Source organism: Rousettus aegyptiacus, unplaced genomic scaffold (genome assembly GCF_014176215.1).
Source record: "Rousettus aegyptiacus isolate mRouAeg1 unplaced genomic scaffold, mRouAeg1.p scaffold_m13_p_2, whole genome shotgun sequence".
Taxonomy (NCBI): Eukaryota; Metazoa; Chordata; class Mammalia; order Chiroptera; family Pteropodidae; genus Rousettus; species Rousettus aegyptiacus.
In genome coordinates, this window is record NW_023416295.1 from 172,822,619 (window position 1) to 172,847,895 (window position 25,277).

Sequence of the window (25,277 nt, forward strand, 5' to 3'; positions counted from 1 at the left end):
GATGATAATTAATGGATTACTGAGTGCTTAGAACTATTTAAATAATTTTACACTTTATGGTTTTAAATGTTATATTCCTATAGGACTTTTGCATTTTAAAATGTCACTGTATTTAAGAAGTGAATCTATTCAAACTTGGGGTTTGGGAGTGACATCGACGATTGAGACCGGGAAGGAAACAGAAAAAATGACCATTGTGTGGGGGGACTCAGTGGGAAAGGCAAGCTACTTGTATGACCAAATTAGAGTGTTCTAACTTGAAATGTATATAAATTTCACACTAATTACATTTTGACTACAGTTTATGAGTATTTCCTTTTTGCCTGACACAAACTCTGGGGATAACACAATGATAAAATATAGAGCTTCTGAGGAAGATGTAAGAAGAGAGACAGTATAAAGTGCACAGGAACACTATGATTCTGGCTAATAAAACCCTTATTAACTAAGATTGAAAGTCATTTGCATATCTATCAAGTCTGTTTTAAATATAAATTAATACAAAACACTCATCTGATTATCATAGACGGAATTTATGTTTACATATGTCGCCTTCCCACAAAACTTGTAAGACAAATTCATGAGAACATGAAGAATGGGAGAGGAAACAAATAACACATACGAGATGGTCAAATTCTGGGAGCCAGAAATAGAGTAAGTGATTCGGCAGCCTGACGAGAAGCGGAGAGGAATGAGTGCAGTGGAGGAGCCACTAGAAAGCCAGCCGCCCCGAGGCACAGGGCCCGGGAAGAAGGCAGAGGTGTCTCAGAAGGGGGGCGGAATGTGTGTGCAAGAGGCGGCCGGACACCAGACCACTAGCTGAGTTAGTAAGAGGAGTTAGGTCCCCAGCTCTGCCCCGTTCAACCAGGAAACTGTCTCCTCAGAAGGATATTCTGAGAAGAAAAAGATCTTGAAAATATCAGAAGTGAAAATAAATAAAATGTCAGATGATCAAGTTGAAGAAAGCATGGAGAAATTACAACAAAAAGCCAGAGAGAAGGAACACAAAACAGAAGAGAAAGGATACTGGAGGGAACATGAGAAGATTCTCGACCCTTCCAGAGGAGAAAGGCAGCACACGGGTAATGGCCGACAATCAGAACTGCTGCCCCTTCAACGGCGACCCTAGAAGCAACGGGACAAGCCAGGAGCATGGCACCAGAACAGTGAGAGAAAATGATTTCAAATCCAGAATTCTATACCCAACCCTCAAACATGACAGACATTTTCAGTAGGTAAGATCTCAACGTATGCACCTCCCATGCACCCTTTCTCAGGAAACTGCTGAAGGACGATGCACTCCGCTACCTGAGGTGCAAACTAAGAAGGGCGAAGACAGGGGATTAAGGAAAAGGCATTCGAAAGAGGGAAGGAGTAAATGACGATGACAACGGATGCCCCAAGATAACAGGTATGAAACAGACCTAAAGAATAACTATCCCAATTGGAAAGTCTGAATCAGAAAGATGTAGTACAAGAAAATACAAATAATAATTCTAGAGGAATAAAAAGTTTTAGAAAGAAATGTAACCAAAATACACTTCATAAGTATTATAGTCAGAGGCTGAGAAACGGGAAAAAAGGATCAATGAGTAACAAAGAGCAGTAAAAGCTTACTGTTTAGAAACAGGAAACTGGCAGAGGAATCGGGAATCTGGTCTGAGGAGGGGGTGGAGCAGGGATGTCTGCTTTAATCAGCTGCATGGAACTAACATGACTTTGTAACCAACAAACGTGTATTACTCATAAAAGTAAAAGTTAAACGAATCTTCCAAATTACTTCATTTTCTGCCCATTACCTGGGCCTGCAGACTTTAATCTGGAGGCGTCACCATGTGATAGGTAAGCTCAGAACAGTCAGCCTGAAACAAGTAAAGGTGGAAGAAACGGAACCGATAAGGAGTTAAGAAAGAGAGCGAGCCGGTACTCACCATCTCTCTGGCTATTTCCAGCGCTTCCTGCAGGCCATAGAGCCTGCCACAGACCAGGTAGATGCCATTGGCCCAGAGAATACAACCCTCGTGGACCCAAAATTCATTGCTGTCGAGAGGTAGTTCAGGGATTTGTAACTCCAGCTCGGGGCCACCTTCTGAAGTGGTGGGCACGGAGGGCTTTGAGTCCAAAACAGTCTTTTCACTGTTGCCCTCCGCGGTTGCTTTTTTACAAGGGAGCCCCCGGGACAGGGACCGAGGGCCTCCGCCACAGTCTTCCGAGCGGTGTCGCCGCTTGAACCTGGGGTGGGCGGCCAAGCTCCTCTGCTCCTTCTGCTGCTGCTGCTCCTCCTCCTCCTCAGTGTCCGTCTTGGAACCGTTGGAAGCGCTTTTGTGCCGTACCTTGACTTTGCTCTGCATTTCCGTGGCCCTCTTAGGGGGTGGGTTCTTCGGGAGAGTGGCTGCATAATCTTGCGGATAAAAGGGTCCAAAGAGATCACCCATGTTCCGGTAACTGGCCCACTTGCCACAGAGACAGCAAACCAGGTGCCCCATAACAGAAGACTCCGTCACCACTGGTCCCTGCAGCATAAAGGACGAAGCTGGGAGTGCCTTGCTTTCAGTGCTGCTGGGTGGAGGGGTCAGAGACCTCTGCCCCTTCCGACCCCTCACCAATTTGGTCTGCTCTTCTTCTTCAGCGTTGATGATTGTACACACGGCTCCAAGTTCACACTTATTTACTACATGGATGTACGGGAAAAAAGACTTGTTCTTGGCGTCGGTTTTATCCAGGGGCTGGGTGGCATACTTCAGTTTGATCTCCGGTTCCTGGGGCTCCACGATGGGGACGGCTTGTTTGGTTTTCCGCTTCCTCGGCTGTGCCCCGGGCTTCCTCCTCTCCCTCCTCTGCCTCTGCTTTTTTGGCTTCGGCTCGCCATCTGCAGAACCTTCTGGTATCTGAGGGGGCGGAGGGGGCGGAGGCGGGGGCTGCTGCTGTTTCTTTTGCTTATTCACACTACCAATGGGTCTCCCCTTCTTCTTTCCTGAAGGGAAATACCCCTTCGGGGGGAATCCTTCTTGCTTGGGGGAAATCGTCACTGCGTCGGCCTCCTTCTCTTCAGCCTTGGGGTTGGCCTCAGGGACCAGTGCGCCCGCCGGAGGTCCGTTCTTTGAGTCAGGGAAGAGTAAAGGTGCGGCCCCACCCAGGGACCCGTCTGGTCTCCCTTGGTTACCCCCAGGCTTCTGTGAGGTTGCAGACGTCATGGCACCAGGGGGCTCCTTGCCAGCAGAGACTGTATCTGGGTGTGCCTCGGTCTTCACTTTGTCGTCCCCACTGCCGCGCCACTCCTCTGAAGACCTCGCGAGAGGCTTCTCTGTGTTCAACTCCTGGCTCACTGGACAGACTAGGTCAGATGACACCTCACCTTTTCTCTTCTCCATCTCAGCATCCTGAGCAGTAACACTCCCACCGTCGGGAGGGCCACTCTTCAACGACAGTATGTCGTCCAGAGTAACCGTGTCTCCCCCGGCCTCTGCGCTGTTCGAGGACGCGCTCCTCCTGATATTTGGGGATGTAATCTTCTGCACTATAGCTTCCAATTTCAAGCCCCGCCCTTTCCGTGGGGGCAGGATTTTGGTCTTAGCAGGACTTGTGAGCGTAACGGCAGGGCAGTTTCTACTGTCTGGACCTGGAAGGTCCTTGGCGGATTCCCTCTTAGGGATGGACTTGAAGTCCTGACTGTGAGAAAGATGGGCATAGGAATTGAACGCTTTCTCAGCGCCTTCTTTTGACGGGTGCAGGAGGCGTCCTTTATCTTCGGCGGTACTGTTCTTCATGTCTTGTGACTGTCTCTTACTGGGAATGGGAGAGATGAAAGAACGGACGCGCCTCCTCATGATTAAGGGGTTTTGAGACGAGTGGTCCTCTTGACCTGGAAGCCTTAGCATAACGTTACTAGGTTTGGACGACTGTGTGGACTCGGCCAGCCCATGCCCATCAGTGTCATGGGGCGGTCCGTACCTCTTTTGATTGGACATCCCTGGAGGACCGCTGCTTTTCGCTGGAGAAGTCTGCCGAGAAAGATCCCAGCAAGATTCTTGTAACTTCTGGGAGCCGTGCTTCAACTCGATGCCTTTGTTAGACAGACCATCACTGGCCATGAGGCAGCGCCCGCCTTCCTGACCGCTGGGGTCGTGGTAAGTCCCCATCGGTGGGCCGTACATCATACCATCTTTGTCGTTTTTCAGCGGGCTCCGCACTCGATCAAGAAACTGCTGCTGCCTTGGGCTCTTCCGCGGCCCTTCCTGCCTGTGCTGGGCCGCTGCAATCACTCCCTGAGCAGAACTGCTGCTCCAGTCTTTATACTCTTCCTGTTGCTGCTGGTACATCTGCCTCTTATAATGGAGCTGAGAATTCAAACCTGCGTTGGGGTCCCCATAGGCATGGGCTCGAGTGTTCGTGTGATAAGCAGAGGCCAGGCTTTCCGAGTTGGGAGAAAAGGGAGCGTGTAAAGAACTCCTGTTGGCCCGCTCCGAAAAGGTCATGTGTGGGTTCATGTGATGAGGGTCTCCCCCTGGGCCCCTGCTCCTCCCAGGGGACATCTTCAATTTTTCTGAAAAGTCGTGATACTGAGAAGGGGACCGACCCCTCATGCTCTCCCGACCACCCACTCTGCCAGGGACCCGCCGCATTGGTGTGGGCCTGCTGTCTTGTGGGCCATAGTCTGAGATGGAATCGTGGGTGGCTGCTCCAGGGCTGGCGTTGCCTCGGTAAGACTCATGCTTGATGCTCCCAGGATGGCAGTGGTCTCCGGACTTCTTGTTGTTGAAACTAGCCTGGGATTTGGATTGCTCAAAGTCTTCCTCTTTTATCTGCCCGCTCTGGGATTTCAGCTTTGTTTCCATGGACACCAACCCACCTGGAAGAATGACCGACTGGCTTAAACTTGGATTGAGACGTTCATTCCTCCCAAGTCTGGTGTCGGCACCTATGTGTCCCAGTGAGTGAGCCCCCGGGTCCCTGACAATCTGTCTTAGTGGAGAAATATCACAGATCACCGACCTTCTTTCAGACAGGGAACCCCCGGGCTCATGGGCTGATGACTGAGGCTCTATTTCAAACTTTCTGGGAATCGGATAGTCAGCCAAATTGATCTGTTTCATTTCGGGAGCTGTGCTGCTTGACTTCCTCTCCCAGGGGCCCCAGTGGGGGTTTTCTAATAGGGACCCGATGCTTTTGTTCAAAAGGCCCCTGCTAGCTAATTCATTGGTTTGACTAATTAAGACATTCGGCCGCGTGGCTCCTTCCAGGCCACCGGCCATGCCCTGGTGCTCCTGAGTACTCCTGGAGTACCTCCTGTCAGGGTGGTGGTGGTAACCCTGAAGCACTTCCTGCAGGAGGCTGGGGAACTTCTCGTTTCTGCCTTTCCGCTCCCCGTGGCCAGGGAAATCCCCCTTATCCTGTCCGGTAGGATACTGAGGAAAGCCACCGATGCCTCTTGGCACACCCGACCCGAAGCTGTCTTTGTAACTATAGCGCAGGCTTCCGGGAGACTTGCTAGGTTCTGTTCTGCCTATAAAGCCGGGGCCCACGGCGGGGTGCGTGCTCTGGCCATTGCCCTCTCCGTTGTGGTTGGAGTTGTTATCTCCACTCTTGTTTCCTTTGCCCCCTCCTCCCGGAGCCTCTGGCTGTGGAAGTGATGCGTGACTGGTTTCCTTGGCCCCGCCAGTGCTGGGTGGCCTCTGAGTGGCTGCGGGCTCATCCTCTTGGGAGCCTTTATCTTGTCCACCAGGCTTTTCTACCCGACTTGTCATGGCTTCTCGGGAGACAATCACCCCCACTGTCTTCTCGTTGACTTTTGGGTTGCCCTCAGATGACGACGACGCGTCCTTAGCACCTGGCGAGGCAGCCTCTTCTCTGGCTGCAGGACTGGCACTGAGTCTGGGGGCTTCGTTCTGAGCGCCCTGTGCTGGGGAGGAGCCGGCTTTCTCTGAGGTTCCACCCTTGTAGGTGGTGTCGGAGCTGGTGCTCTGGCCACTCAGCTGCCTCACTCTCTCGCCTTGATCCTCGGAACTGCTGGAGCAGCCTCCATCCGGGGACTCTGCCACAGGGGACTTCAGCTGTTCTTCAGGCTGCGAGGAGCCCTCGGAGTTTGTGCAGCTGTCTGCTTTCTTAGACGAGGAGGATGGCCTCTTGGAGGTCTTCTTCTGAGGTGTCAGGGCATCAGAGAGGAGCATGTGCTGGACGGTATTAGGGAGATTGGCCACTTGGGTACTCAGGGCACTCAAACTACTCAGGCCAGGGTCCGTCAGCCGCTTTTCTGGCACTCCTTCTAGTCCAAAGCCTTTGAAGCCTGGAGCATGAGAATTCGGGCTGGGCATCATCGACGGGGTGGGGCTCAGCTGAGGCATTAACTGTAAGATTCTGTTTCTGGAGCCCATGGGCACACTGCCTTGCCCACACTGGAGATTCTCCCCGCTCTGCATGAGAGGAGACGGGGTAGAGCTACAGCTTGGAGACTGAACCACAGATGCGGCTGGGGAAGGGTTGGAAATGGGGCTGAAGTTCTGGTGGAACTGCATGGGGGACCTCACAGGGACCTCGGGCTGGCTGTACTGGCCAACCTGGCTCTGCAGGGGCAGCTTGGCGGCAGTGTTGGTATACTGCATCACGTGCTGAGGGGGATGTTGTGGCTGTGGCTGCGGCTGCGGCTGTGGCTGCTGCTGTGGCGGTGGCTGCTGCCCCTGCTGCGTCCCTTGTGGAATCTTTGCCTGTTCAAAATTTTTCATAGACTGGGGCTGATAGCTGTAATTTGACTGTGTTCCATAAGCCTGTGCATTTGAACCCACACTGTGCCCTTCATACTGGGAGCCAGCGTTCACACTGTAACTGCCGTCATAGCTCTGTCCAGACTGGCTGAAACGCTGTGGTGACGGGAAGGAGGAAGAGGAGGAGGAGGCAGCAGAAGACTGGTAGTGCTGGCCAAACTGGCCCACTCGTAACTGGTAACTAGTAGCAGAGGATGGCAGGGTTGAGGGCCGCTGCATTGGCTGCAGATGGGACGAGCCGGACGCTGGCTGGCCGGAGGCTTGCGGCAGAGGCTGATGGGACTGGTAAAGCTGTTGTCTCAGCTGCTGGACTTGCTGCTGCTGCTGCTGCTGCTGGCTGGAAGCCTGCTGCTGGTACTGAGCACTCCCCGGAGAGAAAGGCCCCGTGTAATCCTGCTGATAATGAGACACACCACCAAGGGCAGAGTGCTGTGCTTGAAACTGGCCCACATGACCCTCACTCCCGTACTGATTGCCAAAGCTGCTTCCCTGGGGGGGTCCGTAGCTCTGCACAGGCCCGGACGGCCTCCGCTGAGGCGGCTGCGGGGTTCCTGTTGCCACGGGGTCTTTGTTGCCTGCCATGTAGTAGAAGTCTCCAGCCTCCTTCCTGAAACCCTGGTAGCCTTGGTGACCGGAGGTCTCACTGGCCATCGCCGCCGCTGCAGCTGCTGTCCCGCGTCGCCCACCACCACTGCTGCCGCCGCTGCCACCGCTACTGCCGCCTGTGCCCCCAAAATTCTGGAACATCTGGGCTTGGCGAGGACTGAACTCCTCTATCCGGGATGAGCCGTGTACCTCCTGTGGGTAGCTCTGCTGGTTTCCGTGGTAACTGCTTTGCTCCCGGAAGGACTGCATACTGTTCAGCAACACAGCGGCAGGCCAACAGCCCTCCTAGAAACGAAAGAAAACGAGAAAACCGTGAGACATGCATCCCCTCGGCGCAAATAAAATCAGGTCTAGATGATGGAAGGGACACGATGATTCTGAGGCCCGGATGAAAATGACTGGGTCGAATTCTACCTCCTTTTATTTCTGACCCTGTCCATTTCTGAAAATGCAAATATATGGAGAAACAGTCTAAAGAGTGAGGGAGGACTCTATGGCAGTACGAAAAGAAACAGTCCAGGTAAAAACAAATTCAATACAGTGAAACCCTCCATATTAGATAAATGAGCTGCCCCTCCCCCAATCCAATTGGGCGGAAACAGAGCTGTGTTATTACTGTCAATAAAAAAGCTGCAATTTTAAAATAAGTCTTCCAAGTTTGGTGGGGGAGGGGTGAGGAAACACACTTTCATTTAATTTTCATGTATTAGAATGGTCACTGAACTAAGAGTCTCAAACAGTGCTGAGGCAGTCACTCCACTGGCTGCCCTGCTCCCAGACTCTGAGGAACGGACTGGCCTGAGAACAGAAGTCAGCCCCTTATATCCAAATGGAAGTTGACTCTGACTACCAACTACCTGTGATGACTGGTGACCCCAGGGATTCCTGGTGACTGCAGGGATTCCTCACTGCTGCAGTCAGCCAAAAATGGGCTAAGGTTAAGTTACGGCAAAGTTTTTCTTCAATGGCTTATGAAGGTAGTTTCTCAGTCCACTCTCAGAAGGAGTAGAAAATGGAGTTATTGACAGGAAAGTCAGTGATCCCTTTAACACAGGGGTCCATAGCCTCGGGTTGTGGGCTGGCACCAGTCCGTGGCCTCTCAGGAACTGGGCCGCACAGCAGTGGTGAGCGACAGGCGGCCAGGCAAAGCATCAGCCACGTTTGCAGCCGCTCCCCAGCGCTAGCATCCCCGCCTCAGCTCCGCCTCAGATCGTCAGGAAGTAGACTCGTAGGAGCAGCGGTCCCTGCTGCCGAAAAGGCTGGGGACCGCTGTTTAAAAGGTTAAGTTGGCTTCCTCATCTCCAACTCAACAGTGCTTCCCCTTCTCATTCCAAGTGAAGCGGGTCTGGGAGGCCCCGCCCCACCCCATTACCTCTCTGACCTCCTGCCCACCACTCCCTGCTCTAGTCCTGCTGCTACCTGGCTCCTGGGGTGGCTGCTGGCACTGCCACACAGGAACTTTGTTCTTGCCTGCAATGCTCTTCCTCCACAGCCACATGGCTTGCCCCTCTTACTTCCTTCCAGTCTCTGGGCAAATGTCACCTGACCGGGATGGCCTTCCCTGGCCATCCTATTAAAAACAGCTAACTTTACATCCTCATCTGGGGCTTTCCTGATCTCTGTCCCCCACCTTCCTTCCTCCTCAGTACTTATTCCCAGAAGACACCTACACGCTACTTGCGTATTATCTCTCACCCCACTAATATGCAAACTTCCTAAAGGGCAGAGACTTTGAGTCTTGCTGTAGTACTGTCGCACGCGGCAGGCATTCTATGAACCAGTTAATGGCACGAGAACTAGGCCGCAGAGAACTAGGCTAGAACTTTACAGTATACGCAGAGGTGGAGGTGTGGCGGTGAGACGAGAGACTGCAGGAAGAGAAAACGACGCGACTGGTCTAAAAGCGGAGCTGGAGGATGCTCAAGACTCTGCCTGTCAAATTCCTCAGGTCCAGTTCCACGGAGAAAAAACCAAGTTGAGTCCAGACGAGAACCACGAGGGGACTCGGAAAGTCGACACGGATCACAGCTGAAGCTGGTTAGCAATGCCAAACCCGGGAGCTTGACCCACTTCCTCCCGGAGTATCTTAAGTCTGAGACAGCTACACAACGGTCTACTACTTTGAAATTAAGTTTGATTACATAATCACATTACCCGAGGTAATCTTGAAACATACAACCTCAGAATCTAAAGGAAACTGCTTCCCATCCTCTTCAAAATGCCTCTGCAAGACTGCTGTTTTCTGTGTTCCCATGGCTCTGCTGCCACAGGTGACAGCTACTGCAGATCACTTAACGCTCACAACCCCGACGTCCTCACCGCACAGGAAAGGAACCCGAAGCGGACTTCACAAGGCCCCAAGGAGCAGCCCGCCCCTCAGGCCCCGTTCTCACACTACATGACCTAGAGGGTCTATGACGTGGTCGGTGACAGCTGCCACTTGTCCTGTCAGAGGCTGACCCTAAAAGTGGGTGGCCATCGACGACACTGTTAAGTATGCCCTTCCCTGCCTCCCTCTCACACGTCTTCCCCCAGCACTTGCAGGACTGTCGACAATGACTCCGTCCGCACAGGTACTCTCCATCTGTGGTGTGCCTCTGCCCTCGCCCTCGGAGCCAGTGGCCTCTACGTGATAAAAAGCTGACGGGCTAAATCTAACAAAAAGGCCAAACCTGGCAGTTTAATGAAAAGCTTCCTAGAGGGAGACTTGCTCCATAAATAAATACATGTTGTTTAATTAATCCTTCCATAAATAAAACCAAGCTTCTGAAAAATCCGAGTGTACAGTGTTGCCACTTGCTCCACACTGTCTCTAAACAGGAGCCCCCAGGAGCCGAGGACCGCCGACTGCACAGCAGCATGACCCGCCTCGGGCTGCCTGGATCCTGAGCAAACCGGACCTCCAGAGAGGAACCCGAACTGGGTATAATTCCTTCCCAGGGCTGTTCCCAGCCCTCCCCCTTGTTGCTATAGTTCTGGTTTATGAACTAGATGAAAAAAAATAAAAATTCACAGCCAAATACACCCTGCAGGGCACCAGTCAAGCTAAACGTTCTTAGTCTACAAGAAGTACCCGAGCACCAGAAGTGGGTGCAAGTCCATCTATTTTAGGAGTCCCAAGTACAGCAATTAGGAAAACTACAACAGCAATTAAAAACCCAGAGTAACTGCAATTTTAGCATTAGCATGTAAAATAATTTACTAAAATATCAATCCAATACTATCCCATCATTTAAAAAAGCAGAGTATCAGTGTAGTCAATTTTAAAGCACTGTAAATAACGACAAATGCCTGAATTTCTTTGTCTGAATGAACACAGATGTAGTACAGAAAATTTGACACTCCAAAGGAAGTAAGTCACCCATCAGGAATTTGTATGCATACTCTGAAAAAGCGGTTTACCAACACACCTCCCCCCTGCAACTCTCCCTTGCCCTTACTTTCCCTTTCCTGGTTTTCTTGCATTTTCCCAACTTTCTGAATGGTTTCCGAAAGCCCGAGGAGATGCGCTAGGGAGGGAGGTCCAGAACTTGGCACGTATGTTCGATGGCCCGGTCCACACACTGGCCTCACTACAGCCACTGCTTCCTGCTTGCGGCCAACAACTGTCGTCTTACAGAAAACCAGCACTGGCTTTCTTTGTCCTTCCTTCACATGTCCAACGTCATCAACTCCCCATTCCATTCTCTTCTCCACGAAGTTCTACACACTGTCAAGACAGTGTCCTCGAGAGATGTTTTCAAGTACCTGCTTCCTCTTTCATTTCAGGTTTGACCATCGGTTTTCTGTTTTTTCTCCTTTTTTGCCTTGAAAAAAATGCTTCGATTCTCAAGCCATTAACGACATACATGCTTTCAGTTATGGCCCTTGTCGGGTGGCTTATTGTTTGCCCTCCAGTCCTCCAGTCTCAGTCCTTGCCCATCTCCTTCCTACCCTACGCCCTGGGAGGCGGCACCGCAGAGGCAGTCAGGAGTCCCCACTGCCTCTCTGGCTTCCGGCCAGTTTGGCTGGAAATGAGGCAGGAGAGTGAGAGGGAGGAATTTACTCTCCCAGCTCACACCCCACAGCCACGGAGGCTGGCTGAATGGCTGATCTCCAGTGGGGCAACCTAAAAAGCCACTTCTCTAGGCTCCAAGAACTGCTTCCTCTTCTTGCGTCTCAGGCCCAGGCATAGTCACAACTCTTGCTATTGTCAGGCCATGAGACTCCATTACTTCATTGGTGTCTCCAAACCCTGCTCACGGTTTGTCCCAGCTCTGCACATGATGTGCCGTCATGATCATCCTCTTTCTAAGTTCTCCTCTGCATATCAGGGGCCAGAAGCTACCTTTCCAGAATCCCTCTCTAGCATGGATCTGGGTTAAGACTGGCAAAGGGAAGCATAAGATTTCGAAGGCAGAGAAAAGGAGAGGCTGATACTCCCGGAGCAGCTGCGGCACACACCGGTTCGCACGCTTCCCCGCGAGCTCGTGAGAGCCACTCACTGTGGTGCTTCCGTCTGAGACCATCAGGAGCGGCCTCCTGACCTGCCAGTGGCTGAGCAAGCCCCTCAGTCCTCTCTGAACATTCGTCATACGTGCGACGGGAAGCTCCCCTTTTCCTGAATGAACGCTGAAGGACACAATTAAACACCCCTCGCATCGCCCAGGACCCTAAGATAGTTCTTCTCTCGTTCTTAGGATTTCAGAGTAGGATATTATCACTTGGGGAGTGAGAGATTCTATTTTGTTCAATATGGCACGACAGAGGGATTAGAAATTCTTTCTCAACGAAACACCAAAAAATGTCGGACGAAATGCACGGCTAAACTGCGAGAAAGTAAGAAATGTCCAGGGTTCAAAATTGGGAGGGGATACCAAAAACAGAGCAGCCAGCAGGGACAGGGCGGGGCGGGGTCTGCAGGACTTATTAACCACATGGTGATGTTTTAGGGACTGTGCAGGGACAGAAGACAAGGCCCCCAGCCCTCTTTGGGCGGCAATCGGGAAACAGAATAGTCACTTCTGCACATACAGACTCTGAGCAATGTCACTTGTGGCTGGAATCATTTCTATAAAGATGACAAAATATATTTATTCTTAAGCAGTCATTAACTCATGTTCAATGACAAAAAATGTTGGTCTTTCCTCAACTGACTCAACTTATCATCCTCAAGAAAAACCACAATCCTCTCGAGACCCTAGGCTAGAAGGTTTAGGATAAACCAAACTCTTCCTTGAACACTTTGCCTTTAAGATATTATCTAATCCTGCTGCTTCTCCATTTCCGGTATGCGCTCTTTACCTGCCCTGTCACTGCCATTTTCATCTCTCTCGGACTAGAACGGCTTCTCCGAAAGCTTTCTTCCCCACCACTAATCACCTGGAAAAGCTTTTCTTCACCTGCCATTTTGACAGCTTGCCCTCCCCGCCCCCCTCGTGCCTGGAAGCCCTCTGGCATCTTTCCAACACAATTTTTGCTCATCTCCATCCTCTCAAGCAAACCTGTCTCCTTTGTGACATCACCCCATTCTCACCTTGAGGCTTTCTCTGAAGCATCCCTACAGCTCCGTAAATTCCTTCCTACTATGTCAGGTCATATGGCTTTTAGAATCTTAAGAGCTCCTGAAATGTGATCATCGCCACAAAGTCTTCCCTAAAGCAGAGACTTTGCTGGCTTTCCTCCCCTTAGTAAGAACAAAATTAGTGAAATGCATTTGCCTTTAATCAGTATCTAAGGTATGTGCTACGGGTGTAATAATAACTACCACTTATTCTATGTGTCAGGCACCATGTGCTTTCACATATATTTCGACTTATGGATGAGGAGGGAAAATAGCAGATAAATTGTATAATTTGCCAAAAGTCACTCTTCTAGGCTAAATTAGAGCTGATATTCTATGACTCAAGTTTTTTTTTTTTGGTTCTAAAGCCCATGTTCTTTTTCATTGCATTACAAACTGAGCAAGGAGCATCCAAATCCAGGTTTTTAAAAACCCTGACAAATACCTGTGTCAGATCTGTAATGTCTGCAGCTATCACCTATTTACTGCATGTCTAACACAAGCCATACACTGTCCCGGGCGCTTCACATAAATAATGTATTTAATCTTCACATACTCTAAGATGTATGAGTGCTCTTTTTTGTAAAGTGAGGCCCAGAAATGCTAAACAAGCAAAACAGTCATCGTAAACAGCGAGGTGGGACATGGAAAGCCCATTCGGGAACCCAGCCTGTACTTCTGGCAGAAGGCTTCCCTGAACTAGCAGCAAGATTCTCACAAAACTAGGGAAGCATTTTAAAAAGGCATCTTGAAATCTGCTAGAAGTGTGCTGACTGCTTGTACCTGGATACACCTATGTTCTCTGCTTTAGATGTGCAAACATGGGCTCTTCCTAAGTAGACCAGGCACAAAGATTTGCCCAGTGACTTGATCTGGTATTTCAAAGTCTATGTCCTGTTTGCAGATGGGCAGAGTCTAGACCTTTCTCAGTGATCGGTAGGTGTTTCAGTACAACTAGGCCTTTAGAATAAGTTGATGTGTTGATGGTACAGATTTGTCCCCTGGCTTGGGAGCCCAAAAAGCAGCTTGAGGAAGGAATCAGCTGAGTCAGAATTTGCAAGTCAGTTGTCTAGAGGAAAAGAAACCCACCAGAATGCTACAGATCTAAAAACTTTGCTTTCTGAGGGTCAAAATTTGTATTAGTCATGCAAGCTAGAAAAAATATCTACCTTAAAAAAAAAAAAAAAGGGCACAAATTTATAGCTATTAAATTTTCCCCCCAAATTAAGAGATGCTATCTCACCTGGTGAGATTAGGGTGAAGCTGGTACAAACAATAACAAAAGCAGCATAAATTATAACAGATCTTTGAAAAGCAATTTGGTAATACAGTAGTGCATCAATTAATGATGGGGATACATTCTGAAAAATGCATCCTTAGGTGATCTGTTGTCGTGGGAACACCCAGTGTGCACCTATGCAAACCTGGATGGTACAGCCTACTGCACACCTAGGCTGTACGGGTTTAGCCTTTGCTCCTTGGCATGTTACTGTATGAAATTCTGTGTATCTAAAGACATCTAAATATAGAAAAGGTACAGGAAAAGTACACTATAAAAAACAAAAATGGTTCACGTTTATTGGGCTGTGATGCCCTCTGGATATGCAGCATTGGAGGGTGAAACAGGTCGGTGTCTGACTCATCTCAAAACTGAGGCTGTGATGAGAGGGAATCTACTCCCAAGCCACAGGTATTGCTCTTATCAGAGAAAAGAAAATTCCTCCTGAAGCACATATCCTTTCATTTCTTACAGGAAATTCAGCTCCATTATCTTACGGGATCACCGCTGTACATGTGGTTCACTGTCGACCAAATTTTTACAGCACATGACTGTAAAAATATTAGTATGTTTTGACCTAGCATTTCCATTTACTAGATTTTTATCCTAGGCAAATCTCAAAACAAACAACCAAACAAAAATCAAAGAACCAACATATTCACTCCAGTGATATCTATAAGAAAAGGCTGGCAAGAACCTGATTCTTTATTATCTGAAGATGATTAAGCAAATTATGGTATGTCTGCTCAACAAAATAGTACATACATACTCATTAAAAATAACTATGAAGATTCTAGCACCACGGGAAATGCGTATTATGTACATTCAGCTAATGCAAAGTACCATATAACCTCATAGCTGTACTACAGTTACAATGGTCCAGAAATTAGGCATTCATTTAGTCCAAGCCAAACAAAACAGTATGGAAAAATTAAAACTTTTTAACTTTTCAGGGTGGTAGATTGTGGATGTATTTTCTTCCTTTTCATTTCGACTTGCATTAATGCTTGTGTAGAAAACAACCACTCTAAAATCTGATTAACTTCCTTCAAAAAAAAATACTCCTTATACTATCTCTTATCTTCATTCTACCTGCTCCTACTGACTGCAAAGCACTTGGCTCCCAGCCTAAGGGGAAGAAAGGCAGGCACGGGACAATACAGAGACAGGTGGGAGCGAGAGGCACTTGCCAGGCAGAATCTCTGCTCCAGGAAACCTGGCGCCAACGCCACACACGCGCCAAGGTGCCCAAGTGAGTGTGCGCACAAAAAACACTGCCTCTGCGTGATTTTTCAGAATCAGGTCTAAAAACAGCCGCATTCCACCCGACAGTGGGCAGGCCTATTTTTAGACATAATCTCCAGCAGCCACGAGGCTGGGGCACCCTATTAATCGCATGGCTCTGGAACTACAGGGAACTGCCACCAATCTGCTCCTGGCCAGGCTTAAGGAGCCTAGGCCCCTCCCCACTCACTGGCTACCTGTCTAACAGGATGGCCAACGGTTCCTGGAAAGGGGCAGTAGAAAGATGGGGGCCAGGGGGCTATCTCTGGGGCTAGCTGGGGCTCCCTGCAGGGTTTAACTAACTGTTGAGCCTGAGCTTTTAAGAGGTTATTGAATTTTCTTCTCTTTAAAGGTTTCATGAGTACATAATTTCTAAACCTTCACAGACAAAATCACAGAAAGCAATTAGTGTTGCCACTTACAGGCTAAAAGTGTTTCATTTCATAATAGCAACGAAATTAAAAAGATATCAGAGGACTAATCCAGAGTAGAATTGGGCAAAAGCTACATGATAAAAATTAGAAACTTTACCAAAGGACTCAAAAGGAGAGCTCAAAACAAAAACAAACCAGAAGAACATATAACATATCTAGATGAAAAGACCCAGCATCATAAAGAGGTCAAGTCTCCACAGATCAGTTTATAGAACAGTTCCAGTCGAAACCTCAATAGGGCATTAAAAAAGTGATTCTGGAATAATCTCAAATGTACAGAGAGAAATACAAGAATAGCGCAGTGCTTACGTACCCCTCCAACACGATTCCCCAACTGGTGTTTCACATCCTTTGCCCTATTACTTACACGCACTCATTACCCATATGTGCCACGCGCATACACATGCACACACCCGTGAGCTTTTCCCTGACCTCTAGAAAGCAGGCCAAAGACCTGAAGCTCCATCACCCCAAAGGCTCCAGTGTATATTTCCCAAACCAAGGACTCTCCTCTACAGTGAGCACACAGCTCTGCAGATTAGGAAGTCAACACTCAGGCCACACCACCGATCTAACCACAGACTCCATCCAAACATGGTAAACTGTCCCGACGATGTTTCTTTTTCCTTTCTGGTCCAGAAACCCAACCAGGAAAACAAACTGTCGTATGTCACTAGTGTCTTGTCAATCTGGAACAGACTTCAGTGTCATCCTGTCTTCCATGCCCCTGACGGCACAGCCCTTTTATTCTGCAAGATGGCTCTCAACCTGCATGTCGCGACTCGGCCTCGGTGCTTGCTGTGCTCCTTTCAGTGTGCCAGGTCAGGAGGGACAGATGACGAGCTGTCCCTCCTCTGGTGATGTTAAGTACATCCGCCTGGTCAAGCCCATCTCTGCCAGGTTTCTCCATGGTAGTTGCCACTCTACTAACTGGTATCTTGTGGGAAAGATCCTGAGATTACCCCAGTATCTCGTTCTTTGTCTAACATTCGCATATTGATGACACCCACGTGCATGGCTGGCAAATGGTGACTCTATTCGTCATTAGCAGGTAGAGCCTGCCATCCTCATCCGTTTATTCATTCATATGATGCTCAAACTGCCCCGGATTTGGCCAGTGGAAACCTCTTCGAACTGGCTCTCATGTCCTCTGACACGTCCCACTCTTTCAGCATTCCCTTACTTCCTAGTACAAGATATTTCAGGCTCATGTTGTGTACTTTCCCAGACCAAACCCTGGAACCAGCTATTTCTCCAAGGACACCAGATTTCTTTCAGAGGAGGACAGTATTTGGAAACAAAGATCTGGGTGCTAGGACTGTTCACTGCTACTGGGATGTCGTTTGCAGCCAGAAAGTCACGTATGTGTATGAACACCCACACCTGTAACGGCTTCTGTATCTACAGTGTATATGTTAAAGAACTGCATTCGCCTTGATTAAAACTCGACTACCTTTCCCTCATTGCATGTTTGTAATTCCCTATGCACACAGGAAGAAACCTGGCACCCCTTATCCTCGATCTGCACTTACAAACTCGCTGAACCATCTTACTTCCTCTGCTCAATGTAACAATCTCCCAAATTCTGCCGCCTCATCCACACCCCTTCGCATCTGCGCCCTTTACCCCTTCGGCCACGGGGACCCACCACTGCCTCTGCAGAGCTCCCTCCCATTTTGTTTTCATAAATAAATTCTGATGGTCATCTACGGAAAATGTGCAAAGCTAGTTAAGATAATATAAGAAACTATAAAAAAAAGTCAGGAAATATTTACTTTACTACATATCATAACTTTTTTCTACCTTTCTGGGAGAAAAATAATTGTGTTAGGCCTCATCTCACGATATCTATAAAAATAAACTCCAGGTGAATTTAAAAACTAACCATACACACACACACACACAAAAGCAGGCATGGTAGTTTTAGAAGAAAACACTAATAATACTAGGGAACCAAGCGGACATTCAGTTTTGAGTTTCAAAATGCCATTCCTCACTAAATGGAACCCAAGCTTCCTGAGAAAATGGTTAGTTTTCCAAAGGGTGGGCAACTGTACAAGTGGAAGCCTATAATACTTTACTGTGCCAGAAAGCCAGAATGTGCTGTCAGCCTAATGGGGCCATGTCAAACCTGCCTGGGGGTCATTTGAGATTTTATAGGACCAAACGTTTTCTTCTTTTTCTACCTTAAATAAATTAACAATGGAATTTTTCCAAAATAGCTCTCTAGCTCTGTGTGTACAAACAGATAAATCCATCCCCTTCTCCACAGGGGATGGATTCCAAGACCCCCGTGGATGTCCGAAACCACAGGTAGTACCAAACCCTATATATGCTGTGTTTTCTCCTATACATGCTACGTATGATGGTTTAATTTATAAATTAGGCGCAGTAAGAGATTAACGGCTAACAATAAGAACAATTATAACAACATACTGTCATAAGCTACGTGAATGTGGTCTCTCTCGAAACATCTTATTGTACGGTACTCACCTTTCCACTTCTAGGAAGCCCTTTACAGCTCCTCGTCAGCACACCTGGAGTGCCGGCACCACCGCTCTGGTGCTTTGCCACCATTATTAAGTAAAGCAGGGAGACCTGAACCTAGGGACTGTGCTACTGTTGACAGCTGGTCTGACAACCAAGCGATTCCTTCGAAGCGACCCAAAGGCAAGCAGCGTATACAGTGTGGAGACAACGGACAGAGGGACGACTCGTGTCCCAGGTGGGACGGCTCAGGACGGCGCAAGAGATCGTCGCGCCACTCAGAATGGCAAGCCACTTAAAACTTCGCAATTGTTTACTTCTGGAACTTTCCATTTAATATTTTTGGACTGGTTGACCACAGGTAACAGAAACCAAAAAAAAAAAGAAAGAAAACCGCAGATGAGGGAGGGCCGACTGCGCGAAAAGCTCAGCTTGGGCGCATGGCTCTGAGCGGCGGCAGGGAGGGAGTCGGGGGGCTCCAACTGCGACATCTGCTAAATCTGGGGGCGCAAGTGCTTAGTCTCTGTGCTTTTCCACATGTTTGACATATTTTGCAAATAAACAAAATTCTAGTTCCCCATTTAACCAGTCTGAAAAAACATCAGTTTAGGGCACAGAATTCCAGATCCCTCAGCTCCTGACATCTTCGTCTCTCCCCTCCTCACCTCGTTTCACACCTCCTACTCCAGACACAGAGAATCTCTCCACGGCCCAAATATGCTTCGGACCTCCAGGTCTCTGCCCAAGCTGACACCTGTGTCTCGAGTGCCAGCACCCTGGCCACTTGCACCACTGATTAGCCAGACTCTTCGGTGAAGACCTGCTGCAAGTATCTTTTTTGGGAGACCCCTTCCAGTCACTCCTGCCTCTGTCCCCACAGCTCCCGGCAGCACGGAGCAGCGGGAAGGGCATGCAGGGACTCTGAACCCTGAGACAATCAGATTCTGAACTGGGTTTTGCAGTTTACTGCTAGTGAGATCTTGAGCAAATTACTTCTTCAAGCCTCAGTTTTCTCAACTTCAGAACAAAAACGTCCCTGGAGTTAGCCCTTCATAGGGCGAATGGTACATTGGACTCTTCTGCCAAGACATCTTCTGATCTAGGAGCGAGCTCCATCTGATAAATTACAATGAGTAAGTCTAGAAAATGGCTGCACAGCATACATACCAAAACGTTAACTAGGGGAGGACTATAGTCATGTGTTACTTACATTAATTTTTTTTTTTAAAGAAAAATTAAATAAGGTCATGAAAAGCCCCCAGCAGAAGAGTTTGACAAACAACAGCTAACGATCGCTGACAACTAAAGCTATGCGAGTGTGTGTGGGGGGTGGGGGGCGGGAGAGGGCCGGGGTGAGAGGGTTCAGGCTAAATACCTAAAAAGCAAAACGAAGGAATAAGGAAGGTCTCTAATTTCAAGAAGTGCACGTCTAGCATGAAGACATTTGTATTCATGTGAACAAATACTACATTCCTAGAATGGCTTCTAGGTTCTGGGGCTATAGCTACAAACAAGGCTCACAAAGTCCTGACACTCCACGAAAATAGCATTCGAACAGACAACAATTAAATAAATACATGCCAGGAACTAAGAAATGTCTGGTGAGAAATAAGGGGGCTAAGGGGACAGAGAGAGGGGAATAACGGAAGGGTGGGATTTAAGCAGGACAGTCAAGGTCAACCTTCCTTGAGGAGGTGACGTGTGACAGACTCCAATGGGATGAGCACAGACCGTGCAAAGACCTGTGCAAAGGACAGGGGCAGGGACGAGCTTGGTGAGAGGAAAAACAAAGTGGCTCACGTGGCAAAACCAGGTACAGGGAGAACAGAGGGAGACGCAGCCAGAGAAAGGGGCCCTGAGCACGCAGGCCCCACTCTCACGGGGCCTCTGGGTGCTTGCTGGACACGCGGGGTCTGCATGCTGACAAGCTTACCAGCGAGTCGCATGCACGACACAGTATGAGAAGTACCAAGATCGAGGGCCTGGTAAGTCACGTGAGAATTTGAATTTTATTAGAAGGCTTTGGAGGGTTTTGAGCTAGAAAGTGACACACTTTGGTTTCGATTCTCAAATGGCCACTCTGGCTGTTTTGTGGAAATAGACTTTGGGAGGGGCGAAGGCAGAAGCAGGGAGTTAGTTCAGAGGCCATTCTGGTTCTCTGGGTAAGGGATGTCGGCTGCGCAGGTGAGCGTGGTGTTGAGACGTGGTGAAATGCAGTCACAGAGGGCATATCTTGAAGTTAGAGCCAACGGAAACTGCTAATTGATCAGAAGTGGATGTGAGGGACACAATGATGACGACAAACAGCAGCAGCCAACACCAGGTGAGCACCGGCCACCGCTCTGTCCTCCACAGGTAAAAACTCGTTCAGTCTTCACAGTGGTCCCATGGAAAAGGTACGGCGGGCAACCCCGCGCACTTCGCTAAAGGAAGACAGTGAGGTACGGAGAGGTTTAGTGACTGCCCAAGGCCTCAAAGCTCAGGTAGCAGCAGGTCTGAGCACAGGCCACGGCCCGGGGAGCGTGTGCTCCAGCACTGTCCCTTACTGAGCAACTGTGAACCCGGCACCACTTGCGGAGAGGAGAGGCTGAAGGACCAGGAGTGCTTTGCTGGACACGTTAACTCTGAGACCCCTAGTAGACATCCAAGTGGGGATGTCAGGCAGATGGCCGGCATGTCTGCATCTCAGGGGAAAGGTGGGGATGGAGGTACAAATGGGAAGGTCGTCAGCACAGAGTGAGTGTGTGAAGCCAAAGGAGGGGATGAGATCACTCAGAGCGGGTTTTCAAACGGAAGGTTGCGAAATCAATTTAGTGGGTCAAGAACAGCACTTCAAAAAAAAAAAAAAATGAAAGAACAGAATGGAAAATAACAGAGTCCATGGCTCAGAGTAAGATGGAGCGTAAGAACTGTTTTGTGGAACTCCGTTTCGGTTGTGTCTGTGTGCACACGTGAGTGTTGTATGTGCACCAGGCTGGGATTCGGTTTGGTTGAAAAGAGGTTTTAAAGCCACTGACCTTGGAAACACGTGTAGGGTTGACCCCTAAACCACTCCAACATTTAGAGGCTGGGAAAGAGGACAAGCCAGAAAAGGAGAGTGAAGGAAAGCGTGAGCTAGTGCAGAAGAAGGAAAGGCCATGCGGGGTCTCCAGGACTGAGTGAGCGTGACATGCTGGACACCCGATGTGCTGATGAGGGTCATGCACTATGACCCCAAACGAGTGTACACAAATGATGATGGGATGAAGAGAGAAGTACGCAGTGCTGTGGGCACACAGGTGAGGGTGACCTGTTTCAGGCCTGGTAGCTGAGAGCCCAATGAAAGGGGGAGGGGGAAGAGAGGAAGGAGATTTTATTTTAGACCCTGAGTTTGAGGGGACGGTGGCTATCAAGTCTGTAATTTCCATAAATAGCAAATATCCTTTACCAGGCCTGGCGATACAGGGATGACGAAGACACCGTTGTGCCCTGGAAAGGCTTACATGCTGCAAGAGCAGACAGACAACCACGACACAGCGTGGCCAGGGCCGCAAGGAGGAGGGCGCGCAGGGGGTCTGGCCAGGGCCCCGGCAACCTCCTTTCCCACCATGCTGCACACTACTGGTCAACCCAAACCCACCACTCGTCCCGGCCATGTACTCTCTACCTGTACCCCTACCCCGACTTGCGCTTTGTCCCTTCCCAAAACACTTCCCAAATCTCGGTCATACTTCCGTGAGGCCCAGCTCACATCTGGCCTCTTCACTGAACAGGCAACAGATGGAGATCCAAAGTTTTCGTCTGCAAGGGAAGTTAATCGCAAGAATAGGTCTCTATAGCCCCTTGCTCCCTGCTGTGAACCCCACCTCTCACTGAGGTCTAAGGAGAGGCAGGTGGATCTGCACCTCTACCTTGAAGTAGCTGAACACAATAGATCACCACTTCTGAGGAACAAAATACTTAACTTATTACTTTAAAATGTAAAAAATGTGAAATGAAATAAAAGGTTTTTTAAAAGATTTTTAAAGAATTTTGAAAATTAGCTACCTTTCTCAAAGGCCCTGACTTTTGGAAGAAAGCACTTTTTAAGTTTCGCACCCAGAAATGTAAAAACATTAAGATATATGTACATTACCATGGAGACACATGAGCCAGTGAGTCAGACATGTGTCACATGCAAAAAGCTCCTTTAACACTAACTGACCACATCTGGATGTATGAAGAGACGTGGAGTCCAAACAAATATCACATCGTAAACAGAAGCATGACCCCAGCAGTCTGAGAAAGGTGATGCAGGGTGGGACACACAGATTTGAACATGTCCTTGGCCTCCTTGGGCAAAGCGGTGAGAAATGCAGTCAACCAAAGCATTAAGACTTGATTTTACTAGAGGTGCCAACACCATAGGTCAAGCTGTCAAATGAAGGAAAAGGCAGAACTGCGTTCTACGGGGACAGTCCACTCTGGATAAAAGCCAATGGGCCTTTTTACAGTTTATGGGTCCTCCACGTGTGGCCAGGGACGCAGGCACGGGAGGAACGTGGCCCGGATGATTAATTCCTGTCACAGAGCACCGGGGGAGGAACAGGGGTGAGCTGACACACTGCAACGTGCTCTGCTGCTTCAAACTCACTACGGCTCCAGAATACTGAGAAAGGTTAGTTTTTGTTAAATGCATCTATAAGCTAATAAGCTCCTTCTAAAGATTACTGAGCTTCCCACTTAAAAACAAAAAGGAAAGCAAGACAAAACATAAAAAAAAAAAAAACAACAAAACCCACCTTCTACAAATAGCTCAAAAGACTGTTTCGAATACATTATAAACTTCAGAACTCAAGAGAAAGACTCACTGCTAAGGCTCTAAGAAGAATCTTAAAAATTACTTTGGGTTTGGCAGATTTTAAAGAAATACAAAGGCAGATCATTTCAGCAGCATAAGATCTTTGTGAATGGCCTAAGCTCTAGGCTGTATTCTAGGTTCTCATTTCATTTCAAAAAGGGGGAAAAAAGGGGCAAGCCATAACCACAAAGAGGGTGCCGAGTACACACCCACGGGGCACTAAGACATAAAAAGAAACTACTCCTGACAACTGTCTGCTACCTCTGCCCAGAGCTCTGAGAAGCGATAACCATAACTCTTCCTCCGGTCTAGAGCACCAGGGAGAAGAGCAGGAGACGGGGCACGAGGCCGCACACGGCCGCCTCTCCCTCGGGGCCAGCGGGACCGGCAAGCACCGCCTTCCTACCTGGAGTCGGACTAAATGCCTTAAGGAAAGAGACCAAGAAAAACATGTTTAAAAATGTCACCTGGAAAAAGAATTTTATTTTAGCAAGCAAAAGAAGCAAAAACGCAACTTTATTTTGGCAAGGTGCAATTGCTCCTCCTATTAAACTTTCAATGGATTCTCCTAGGTGATGCATTGGAAAACATACTATTCTTAGAGAGTCAGGAAACCTATGTTTAAACACTTACTAGTTTTGCCACTTATCTTGCGACTCGCAAGTTACTTGAACCCACAAGTCTTACTTTTCTCATGTGAGAAAAGGAGTTAACCCAACCTTGCTGCCTCACAAGCATGTTCCACAATAAATCTGTAAACTAAGTACCATATAAATTAAAATGATTTGTCATTGGTTCAGACTTTTACTTGAGAAAGAGAGAAGGAAGTACTCCTACTTCCTTCTCTCTTTCTCAAGTAAAAGTCTGAACCAATGACAAAACGGTCAAAAGAAACAAGGACAAAAACTGGAAGAAGGCTTAGCCATCAATCAATCAAATGAAAGACAATAAAACGAACCCCCCAAAACAAAATAAGTACTGTGGCTAACGGCCATTCTGCGACACCTCATATCTGTGTCATTCTCTAACTCAGAAAGCTCCCACACCCTGGGATCTACAGTCCATTCATAAAAATCACAGCAGGGTTAAGCCTCATCAGTCCTAGTTTACGATCCAAATGCCAATGGAGCACATTGTTATTCCGTAGGCAAGAGCCACAGCAACTCTCCCCACTGCCGGAGACCCACTCGAAGGCAGGCAGTCTCTGGAGTGCAGGGTCTCTTCCTCCCCTGACCAACTGGCATGAAATCAGTAAACCCTGACTTCACTCATCCTGAAATAAGGCCACAGAAGACAGGTGGCTGATGAGAAGACATCGCCATTTGCAACTTCGAATTTTGAAAAGAAAAGCCAAAGGGACATAAACATTTTCTGAAAACCTATTTCCAAATTTCCTGGAAATAGCAGAAAATGGTTATAATAATGGCTAAAATTTATGTAGTGGTTTCTGTGAGTCAGGAAGCATTCTAAAAGCTTTAGTTATTAACTAATTTAATCAGCACAATCACAGGTAAGTACAATTACTATTTGCATGTTTTTAGACAAGAAGCACAAAACAGTTTTTTGCTGAAGGTCGCACTGCTAATAAGTGGCAGAGCTGGGATTCAAATCGGGTAGCTGGGTTCGGAGACCATGATCTAGATACTGATCCTTGGAGAAGCGTCCAGCCGACGCTGCTTGGCTTACCTGACCAGCTGTGCCATCTTATACCCATTGTCACAGTTAGATGTAAGCAAGACAATAGTGTAGTGTCTCTCACTTTATGGTCACTCGTTTTGAGATGAATGTTAGAATACCATGAACCCATAAAAATAAGTCCTCATTTGCTGGACTAAATAATTTGACCCCCCCCCCTGAAAAAAAGGGGGAGATGAAATATACATACATCTTTTTAAAAGTAACAAAAAGCTACCAGCATAGTGAAGAATTACCAAGTTAATACTTTGGAAAGAGGGACAATCCAAAGAGGTGAGACCTGGGGGCAACTGCTGATCTGCCAGAGATGGTCAAGAGGCCCCGTGTGTGTCTGGCCCTTCCAGGGCCCTACACAGGAGACACCTGGTAACCT

General features: G+C 48.4%; 1 protein-coding gene across 8 annotated transcripts in view; it reads right to left on the reverse strand.

Annotated features, from left to right (window-relative positions):
* TCF20 (transcription factor 20) overlaps positions 1-25,277 on the reverse strand; it is a 90,342-nt gene that overhangs the window by 37,491 nt on the left and 27,574 nt on the right. For all 8 annotated transcript variants that reach the window (XM_036237598.1, XM_016135794.2, XM_016135793.2 and 5 more), the window contains exon 2: positions 1,932-7,649. In XM_036237598.1, the coding sequence (XP_036093491.1) occupies positions 1,932-7,649 (5,718 nt within the window). The remainder of the gene's footprint in view (positions 1-1,931; positions 7,650-25,277) is intronic.